General features: G+C 35.5%; 1 protein-coding gene across 1 annotated transcript; it reads right to left on the bottom strand.

Moving 5' to 3' along the window:
- Positions 1-7436: 7436 nt before the first annotated feature.
- LOC107464200 (vesicle-associated membrane protein 724-like) lies at positions 7437-10160 on the bottom strand. Its single transcript, XM_016083131.3, is given in 5 exon segments — positions 7437-7816; positions 7901-7963; positions 8516-8649; positions 8652-8744; positions 9758-10160. Coding segments are annotated over 5 exon segments (630 nt in total). The 5' UTR covers positions 9948-10160; the 3' UTR covers positions 7437-7666.
- Positions 10161-10839: the final 679 nt, after the last annotated feature.

The raw sequence follows: 10839 nt of genomic DNA, 5'->3' as shown, positions 1-10839 counted from the left end.
TGCGTTTTAGAGATTCGCATCGTATTACTGTCGAAAATATCCGCCGGTAAATTTGACAGTAAGTGTCTCCTAAATTAAAACCGCGAACTCCTTCTTTTTCATTTCAAATTCACTCTCTCTGTCTAACTTCTCACCTTTGTCTCTCTCTCCTCTCACCCTCGCACTCTCTCTTTAACCTTGTCATCTCTCCACTCCATCAACCTGCTCCGCCGCTGTCACTGCCTGCTCCACCACCATCGCTGCTGGACGTTGGTGCACGAAAATTACACTCACACTATGTAATTCTGCACAACTAACCAGCAAGTGCACTGGGTCGTCCAAGTAATATCTTATGTGAGTAAGGGTCAATCCCACGGAGATTGTTGGCTTGAAGCAAGCTATGGTTATCTTATTATTCTTAGTCAGGATACCAATAGGGTTCTTTAGCCTCAATTGTAAAAAGTAAAAGAGCATGAAATGAGTAATTGTTACACAGTAATGAAGAATGTATTGGAGTTTTGGAGATACTTTGTCTTCTAAATTTCTGCTTTCCTACTGTCATTTTCTTCACGCAGGCATGGTTCCTTCTATGGCAAGCTGTGTGTTGGTGGATCACCGTTGTTAATGGCTACCATCCGTCCTCTCAGTAAAAATGGTCCAAATGCGTTGTCACCACACGGCTAATATCACAGACAAAGTTTAGACTTTCCAGATTCTCAAGGATGCTGCCAATGGATTCTGGCTTATACCACGAAGACTCTGATTAAGGAATCTAAGAGATACTCATTCAATCGAAGGTAGAACGGATGTGGTTGTCAGTCACGCGTTCATAGATTGAGAACAGTGATGAGTGTCACGGATCATCACCTTCATCATGGCTAAGTACGAATGAACATCTTAGAGAGAAATAAGCGTGTTTGAATAGAAAACATAAATAATTACATTAATTCATCGAGACGCTGCAGAGCTCCTCACCCCCAACAATGGAGTTTAGAGACTCATGCCGTCAAAGAGTACAAAGTTCAGATCTAAAAATATCATCAGGTACAAAATAAATCTCTAAAAATTGTTTAAATACTAAGCTAGTAACCTAGGTTTATAGAAATGAGTAAACTAAGATGGATAGTGCATAAATCCACTTCTGGAGCCCACTTGGTGTGTGTTGGGGCTGAGACTTAAGCTTCTCACGTGCCTGGGCTGTTTCTGGAGTTAAACGTCAGGTTGTAACCTGTTTCTGGCGTTTAACTCCAACTTGCAACCTGTTTCTGGCGTTCAACGCCAGAATGCAACATGTAACTGGCGTTAAACACCAGTACGTCATTTATCTTCGCACAAAATATGAACTATTATATATTGCTGGAAAGTCCTGGATGTCTACTTTCCAACCCAATTCAGAGCGCACCAATTGGACTTCTGTAGCTCCAAAAAATCCATTCCGAGTGCAAGGAGGTCAGAATCCAACAGCATCTGCAGTCCTTTTTCAGCCTGAATCAGATTTTTGCTTAGCTCCCGCAATTTCAGTCAGAAAATATCTGAAATCACAGAAAAATATACAAACTCATAGTAAAATCCAGAAATATGAATTTTGCCTAAAAACTAATAAAAATATACTAAAAACTACATGAAATTACTCCCAAAAAGCGTATAAAATATCCGCTCATCAGACATCCCTGCCGCTGCTGCTGCAATGTCCCTGCTGCTTCTGCTTTTGTCGCCACTACACCTCCATAGGGGTGTTATCGGTTCGGTTTTAGACCATAAACCAACCGAACCGATCTGTTCGGTTTTTACATAATACCAACCAATCGGTTTGCTGTCTGTGCAACAATCGCACCAAACCGAACCGAACCAAAAGCGGTTTAGTTCGGTCGGTTTTTCGGTTTTTAAATCCTAACTAATAGAAAATTAATCTTAGTAAAATGATGTTCAAAACAATCAATAAACTGAAATAATATCACATTACATTCAAATTTAACACAATTTTAACTCATTTCAACAACTAAACATAAAACAAACACATTTGTTAAGTCTAAAATTTTCATTTCAATGTATTACTAAACCACTTCTGCGGTTCGGTTCGGTTTCTACTGAGCCAACCGAAAACCGAACCGAACCGATCGATTTACTTCGAAAAAAACCAAAAAATCGATTTTTTTTAAATTCGGTTGTTGTAAATTTCGGTTCGGTTTTGTGGTAAATTTCGGTTTGCTTCGGTAACTTATACCCCTACACCTCCATCCCTCTTCAAGGTTTTTTGTTTGAACTATGGTTATTTCAAATTTAAGTTAATCAATTAATTAGTAGAGATTAATTTGTTTAATTTTCTATTTTGGTGGATTTAAGTGGTTAGAATAGGTTAGAATAGATTAGAATAGACTCTAAGATTGATGAAAAATATTAGATTATTGAGCTGTTTGTTGATTATTGCTACTAAAATTGTTAGAAAATTTTTTATTGTATTAATAATGATTGGGTTGTTTTTATGTTATCTTAATAATGATTGAAAAATTAACCAATTAGAAAAGATTGATGGATATTTGATTTGGATGGAACCCTTAAAAGGTGGAGAAATTCGAATGTTAGGGGAGACTCTATCGAAGTTTTTATAAGATTTTCTATGAAATAAAAAAATTAAAATTATATTTTTAAAATTGTTATAATTAATTGTTGTGTTGCTGTATTTTTGTGCAATTGTTCATTTGAATAATTATTTTTATCTTAGTTTATGTTTTTTTTATTATTCGTTCTAATTTAATTATTTTGAAACTAAAACATACGTACTTTTTTTTCTTTAATTTACTAAACTAAAACACTTTTAGAATTGTTTGTTATTTCTTGAATTTCTTCTTATGTTATTATTTGTTGGTGTTTGTCATGCTATTAATATTTTATTAATATATTTGTTGTCCTGACATGACAACAGGTAGTAGAGGTAGGTCGAGTGGGTCGCGTGGTCATGGTAAAGGGCGGGCTTCCACCGAATCCTCCAAGACTGCCCAGTCATCGCCCTCTATTCCGGCTACCTTGTTGACCCATGTGACGTCACAAGCGGATCCATCAAACAAGCAATTCATCATGGTCCCAAACCCGAACTGGGTGTCTTCTTCTGATACGCCTCCCCTGCAGATGCAGTGACAACGTCAACAGAACCCACGGTAGGTGATTCCTCCATGCCCTCGAGCAAGATGTCCTTCCACCATTGTCCATCATCTAGCCGAGGATTTTGCCCAATGACATGCAGTCGTGATTTTAATTTTTTAATATTAAGTTTGTTTATCTTAAGTTTGTTTATATTAAGTTTGTTTATTAATGTGAGGTTTTTTTCTCTGACATGTTTGCACCAAATCTTAATGCTTGCACACAGGAGATATCCCAGGTCATTAAGTCCATGTACGACCATCCGTGGCTGACCTACACGCAGATCCTAGTTGATGTAAGAGAGAGTTAGTTTCAAAAGTGGACGGTAAGAACCTAATTTCGTTTGAAATACTTAACTGTATAGGAACTGTATTTTATTCCAACTAACTAATCTTGGTGAATCACTTTGTACATGTGAAATTCATATGTGATGCAAAACACAATGTCATGATCAGAAAGATCTATGACCACCGAACAACCAAACGTTTTCAGCAGATGATGGGAGACGTTTGTCAGGGAAAAGACTACCTAACATCATGGATCTGTCCAAATGTCAAGCATGAATTGGGGGCCTATTTCAGAGATAACGAGGGGTTGAAGCGTCGTTGTCTGACGAACATCGCTAACAGGGCTTCACCCAGGTCGTCGAGCTATATAGGAGGGTTAGCAACCTTCATGAAGACGAAGACCTGACGGGTAAAAATTTTGGTATTGTTTAATGGTTTTGAAGTTACATGAATTAGTTTTTTACTTTCTTTTTTTATTATTAAGTTAATTAATTAGTTAGTAGAGTAAATGTTAGTTTAATTTTTTGTTTTAGTGGATTTAGGTGGTTAGGATAGGTTAGATTTTTCTTTGAGATTTTTGGAAAATTTTGGATGAAACTCTTCAAGAGTGGCTAAATCCGAATTTTATGGGATACTTTGTCGAAATTTACATAAGATTTTCAGTGAAACTAAAAAAATTAAAATTACGTTTTCGAAATTAGAATTAAGATTTTCTGTATTTTGGTTCATACTTATATTTGTCTATCTTTGTTTAATTTGTTCCTTTATTTTATTACTTGGTTGATATATTAATTTGTAGTCTAAATCTCTAGATCGTGAGGCGACACTGGCGAAGACCTTCAAGTATACACATACTTTGAAGGCAAACAAGAAAAGATTTGTTGACGAGCAGTCTGTGGCCCATTATGTGGATTTAAATTAATCCTAAGTTTCAACTTTATTTGGTTTAAAGTCAATTATTTAACTATTATCCTAATCACAACTAATGTATGTGATGCAGGAGGAGTACGCGCAGAGGTTGGAGGCCGCGACCCAGCAATCTCAGCCGCTTAGTGGGGCCGATGAAACCGGCTCCTAGACATTAGTGGTGGATCCCGATAGGATTTGGTGTGAGACCACCTCTTAACTCCACAAGAATTGCCACTTCGACTTGGGGTCGTTCTTCACCAGTGGCCTCCGCTCCTCCGTATTGGCGGCTTCCTCTGCCTCCACCTCTGCCACCAGCCCTATTGATCCCCAAGAAGTTGTCAACCTGAGGGAGGAGGTGTTGAAACTAACACAGGAACTTCACCAACAGGCGGAGCAGTTTGAGCAGAGGTATCGAGAGATTCTTGCACGCGTTGCCATCAGCTTGAACCTGACAGAGAAGTTGTAGCAGCTCGATCAGTTGCTACAGCAGATGGAGGAGTATAGACAGCAGATGTGCATTGAAAGCAGCGGCGCCGCTGGAGGGGCACAACAATAGCACCTCCTCCATCGTCTCAGCAGGGGGTCCACGAGGCCAACGACAACAATGAAGATTACCGGATCTTTAGGGTTTAAGGTTTTACGCATTTTTATTTGTCTATTTCATTGTATTCTACATTTGTGACATTTTATTTCATTCAAATCATTTATTTTTTAATAAAATAATTTCTTGATTTCTGGCAACATTAAATTTCTGCTAACAATTCGTTAACAAAAATCTACTAATTATGGCTTAACTGTGCTAAAAAAATTTAAAAATAAAACTAAAATTGCTGTAGAATTTACCGTCGGACTTAAACTTGTGAAACGGTGCCAATAATTAGCGTCAAATAAAATAAATCTGTCAATAATCAATTTTCAGTGTCATTTATTCCGTCAACCTAAGGACGACGGTAAATTCAACGAAATTTCATATTTTTCCTGCAGTAAATTTGACCATTTACTCAAATATTGTGCTTGCATATATACAATGATAGGTTAGGTATGTAATAATTCATGCATTTAACTCCTTTTATTAGCTTAATTTTTTTAAATAATTTTATGATATAATATCAGAACTTTTATGACCTAAAAGTCTAGAATTTTTTTTATTGGCTTTAAAAAAATTAATTTTAGTATAAGACAAATAAAAATATCTAAGTCTAAATTCACGCAAAAAAAAATTGTTTCATGACATAAAAAAATCGTTATTATAAAGTAATTAGTTAAAAAATAATATATTAATTTAAGAATAAATATAAGAAGAAGAAGAAGAAGAAGAAGAAGAAGAAGAAGAAGAAGAAGAAGAAGGAGGGTAAAGTATATTTTTTGTTCTTAAAATTTGGTAAAAATTTTAAAAATATTCCTAAATTTTATTTTGTTTCAATTTTGTCCTAAAAATTTTCGATTTGCATCAAATATACCCTCGACGGCTAAATTTTTTAAAAATTTAAGACCAATCTAACAATAGTACATGAAAATTATGCTTGATTTGCTTGTGTTGAGGGTTGTTCTTATGAAATTGTTATTGAAATGGTCTTAAATTTTTTGAAAAATTAGCCGTTAGGAGTATATTTGATGCAAATCGAAAACTTTTGGGACAAAATTAAAACAAAATAAAACTTAGGGGTATTTTTAAAACTTTGCATGGATGAGAATATGGGAAATGAAGTGATCACGTGCGAGCAGGTGAGGAGATTCGTTGGTTGACATTTTGACTTTTCTTACCAACTTTTTGCTGAATTGGACATTAGTTGTCGCCATAGAGGGAGTGTGTTAATAAAGTTTTCTTTCTTTTTCATTTTCATTTTCAGGAGCACGTATATGTTTTTTGTTATAGCAATCCTTTTGATTTCAGATGCCATTTTGGGCCACATATATGTAAATTATTGGAAAGATAACTATAACTAAACTCGTTTTACATTTTTTTTATTTCACCCCAATAATCCAAAATTCATTATATTAACGATTCTCAACTATCAAAAACAATTGCACGTGAGTTTTTACCTAAGAAAATATATATTTCGTGATACTGTTTTGATTGTAAACGTAAAGTAAAGTAGATGAAAAAGCTTCTAGTAAAGGAGAAAGAAAGGTCTTTTGAGCATTTGAGAAAGCTAACTTAAATTTAAGTTTATAAAGTTATGGTTAATTAAATAGCATTGATATGTCGTCAAAATTTGGGAAGAATTTGTTATCACGATATAGAAAGGGTATTCATTCGACTGTAATGATTTGAAATGACAGAAGGACTGTATGAATGAATTGAATGAGTGGAAGAATCTTAGCTTGGAGCGTTTATACTTAGGAAAATCTTGCATACCCCCAAAATATTCTCTCCAAGATATTACACATTAAAGTTGAAGCCCTATCCTATCTAACTAGAACCATATGAATGAATGATTCTAACTCTCCATCACTGCAGGATATACAACGTTAATAAGCGTCTATGAAAACAAAGAAATTACATTGCTCGATGTTTTCTTGTTTTGAGCATGAGTTGAACACACTTGAGATTTTTTTTTTTTCCTAATCCTAACCACTCTTTTAATTTGAGTAAACATTCAATCACGCTCCTGTCCATTTTACCGAATAACATCACAACTCTTGGCAAAAATGAAGGAACAAATCGATCCCTAATTCTTGTTGTGGCGAAACAACGTGGTTTTTCTGTGATGTTTGTCAACGACCAACAGAAATCGGTGATGTAACATGTTAATCTTTTGAGTTGGTTATTTAGTACCACGCTAGCAATGTTGGATTGAACAGAAAAGAAATCCTCCCTATTCGTCCCATGTTAGACAGAGTTAGTTCAAAAATAAATAGTCAAGAACATTCAGTTTCTTATGCAAGAATAATGACATTAGACACACTTTATTCTTTGTCTCACTTGGTCCATTTGTTCGGCCATAATTTCCTAAGCCCATCCGATCCTTTTTTTTTATTTTAAAAGAAAATATCAAATCCCCTTTTCTTGAAGAGAGAGGAATAAAGTCAGTTGTGTTTAGAAGGAGAATGGAGAAACCAAGTTCGATAATATTTTTTTCTTTCATGTATTAAAGATTATAAAAAAGAAAAGAAAAAAAATGAGATAGAAAATTACAATTTGTTTGACAAGGGCATAAAGTCCAGTACAGATACAAGACAACCCTTCCCCACTCTTGGATTTCCAACTATATATCATATATCATTATCGACCAACAAAGAAGGTAGGAAACTTTTTCCATTCACTACCTTTCCTTTTTCTAAGCAAATTCTTGCTAAATTGCTTTTACAACATCAATTCAAAAACTATCCGCAAACTTGCTCATTCTTTGCTAGTTTGAGCAGCTGAATCCATGGCAGACTGAAAGCCAGATAACCAGGACCAAAAACAACAATATCCCAAGAACAACCAATTTAATTTTCATATTCTGATACCACATCTTTCTACGGATTTGTGTTCCTTTCTTTCTGAAGTCTTGGGCCTGAAAATTAGGAGATAGTTGAGCACCATAAACTAGAAAAGCATAAGATTCCAAATGATGGTTGTCAAATGTTAGTCAAATTACCTGTGAGTGCAATGTCTCTGTCTTATCTGCAAGAACCGTTAGATTTTCTCCTCTATCCATAGCCTGGGAGCATCAATAGCAAAAACAAACATTCCAAAGTATCACACTGTCTAGTCTATATAAGTGAAATCAATCAAGAATTCCAGCTAAGGCAACTCAGCTAGAGTGATAGTAACACATGCAAACAGGATAATGGAGAAAGTGGTAATTGTACTACAGAACACAGAACTGAACAGGTTGCAATTTAGTCACTTATTTAACAGTAATTGTATTTGAAGTATTGTGAACTGAAACTGTGTTGTGTTCAACATTTTCAATTCCAATAAATTTATAGATAGAAGCAAAAGAGGGCAGACGCAACAATAGCCATTTCCCCCCTAATTTCTGCCACACATTGCAAGTTGCAATAAAGCAGTCCACTGTTAACATAGCAACCCCCTCCCAATGCCATATTCCCCCTTCCCTCCATCTTTATTTCAAGAAACATGGTATATAAATGACAATGAATTACAGGTTAGACTTGGATGCACATTGCACAGAGACAATTGCAAAACAAAATTGCCGATTATCATTAAAAAAAATCCTTGTCTTACTCCAAAACCGTAACATATATACCTTGTCAATATTCTCTAACATAATACTTTTAACTTCTGAAACTTGAGCCTTCACTTTAATTAGCTTTTCAATCTCCTCTGCATGGTCAATGATGTACTTCATGTGCTCCTTCATAACTGGTCTGCAAAGTGCACTCCACCATATCTTTTCTTAAAATCCGCCTTGACACGTTCTAGGAAAGCAATAGATATCTGCTTACTAACAGATTCCTTGGCAACAACACAGTATGCTGCAGATCACATAGAAGCCCATCCTGATTAGTCATATAGCAACTGATGGTTTTAAACATGCAGACACCAATGTTGCCAATGCAGTTGGCATTGCAAAAACAATATTGCAGCCGCACTTAAGAACCCTGACAACCCAATGTTTCAGTAAAACTTAGAAGTAGGTAGTTTGGTTCTAGAAACCAATGGAAGTCAAAGAGATATCTCAAGTGGTTTGACTTATTTGACGTATTAGCTAAATTAACAGAAAGTTAGAGACCGACATTTAGAAGTGGTAGCTTTGGTATAACCTGGCAAGGGCACATGGCCATGCAAAGACCCCATTGACCATGTGTTACCATGGCACCCTAACCCTAACAACTCAAGAAGCACTCACAAGATCACAGCCACAAGATAAGCTCATGTATGAAGACTGTTTATTGCATGATTAATCTAATATCACTAAATGCTGGACAAAATAATTGGGTGTCCCACTAAGATCCCTGATTACTCATGGTGGAGGGAACATGCATACAATGAAAAGGGATGTGGTAAAAGGAAAAACAAAAATTGAATACCACCACTCACCAAAAGCAAATAATTCTCCAAATGACACCTTGGAATGGTACAGAATCTACAGACATGCACCACAAATCCAGAATAAAAGGTTTCTTTCTTTTTTTTTTTTTTTGTTATTTCATCAATGAACCTTAATTGGACATGGAGAACAGCATTACCCAAACCCAAATCCAAATCCCGTTTCTCCTCATTCACTTTGTCTATTGCAGCAATTATTGAAAGAAAAAACTGACAAAATCAGCGAAATGAATGACTCATAAAAGGTAAAGTAAGCACACAAGGAAAATCAATTAAAAAAGAAAATGAATCTATAAGGCAATCCATGTCACATCGATTTCAAAGAATAGATCCAGCACTTAGAAACAGTCAATTCAAGTTCCGTGTGGTGGAAAAGCTTCTAAAGAGTGCACAAGCACAAGAGACAAAAGAGTTAGAGATCGGAGTAAAGCGAGGTTACCGTAACCATCTTCGACGAGAAAATTGAAGGTGTGGTGGTCACAGCTGTAGGTGAACTTGTTGTTGGAGGACGGAAGTTTCTGAAGACACTGAGCTGCAATTGCCGGGAAGTTTCCCGTGAACTCGGTGTACTCAGCTAACACCATCGTGCCGCGAGCAACAAAGCTGTATATGAACGATTCCTGACCCATCTCAACTGAGTCTCGAACTCGGAAACTCAGAGGCAGAGAGGAACAAGTCTCAATCGTTCTTCTTTAGTTCTGTTTGTTGTTCCAGTGTTACAATTAAGTTAGTAATTTTTAGGCCCCGTTTTCTTTTTTCGCTTTTTCTTTGTTCTGAAGAAAGAAATAATTTCCCCTTTTCTCCGTCATTTATTCATTGGAGAGCACCCACGGCGTTTTTCCTTTCGCATCAGAAAATTAATATAATACTAGTATTTATATTTATTTATGGATAAATAAATTGGTTTTTGTCTATTTTTTGAGCTGTAATCATTGACCGGGGTTTGACCTGTGTGAAGTGTGATCTATTCATCACTCATCAGTGACACTAGCTACTACTACGCGGATTTTGGTTTTTTCTTTCGGCGCTGTTTAATTATTATTGTGGGTTATATTACACGACAATATCTTGTAGTATTTGATAACTAAAACGAATCTAAATTCTAATCCAATTACAATGGTGCTGCCTCGCTGAGTACACCTATTTTATCATTAATAAAACTGTATGGTTAAAGCTAAAGTAGGCGCTAATTCTAGGAAGCTTTGGGGACTTTGCTTTTGCGATGCTTTGCCTCTTCTCGGCTTTCGTTTTATTGATTTCTTTGTTCCTTTCTTCAACACACGAACTTATATTTATTACTTTACTTAAATGCATGCTTCAAGTATCTTTATTTCTGTTATGCTAATTATTTTTTCTATTTCCTTTATTAGTTTTGTGGAGATTTATTTTTTTAATAAATTTCTGCCACAAAATAATATTAGCAACTAAGTTTAACTAAATAATTTAGAGTCACGCACATTTATACACTTACATATAAATGTTCCTAATAAATATTTAATGTAAACAATTTTCTATTATGTA

The sequence above is a fragment of the Arachis duranensis genome, chromosome 1, assembly GCF_000817695.3.
Source record: "Arachis duranensis cultivar V14167 chromosome 1, aradu.V14167.gnm2.J7QH, whole genome shotgun sequence".
NCBI lineage: Eukaryota > Viridiplantae > Streptophyta > Magnoliopsida > Fabales > Fabaceae > Arachis > Arachis duranensis.
The sequence above is the reverse complement of the archived record's forward strand: the minus strand, read 5'-3'. Positions and strand labels throughout refer to the sequence as shown.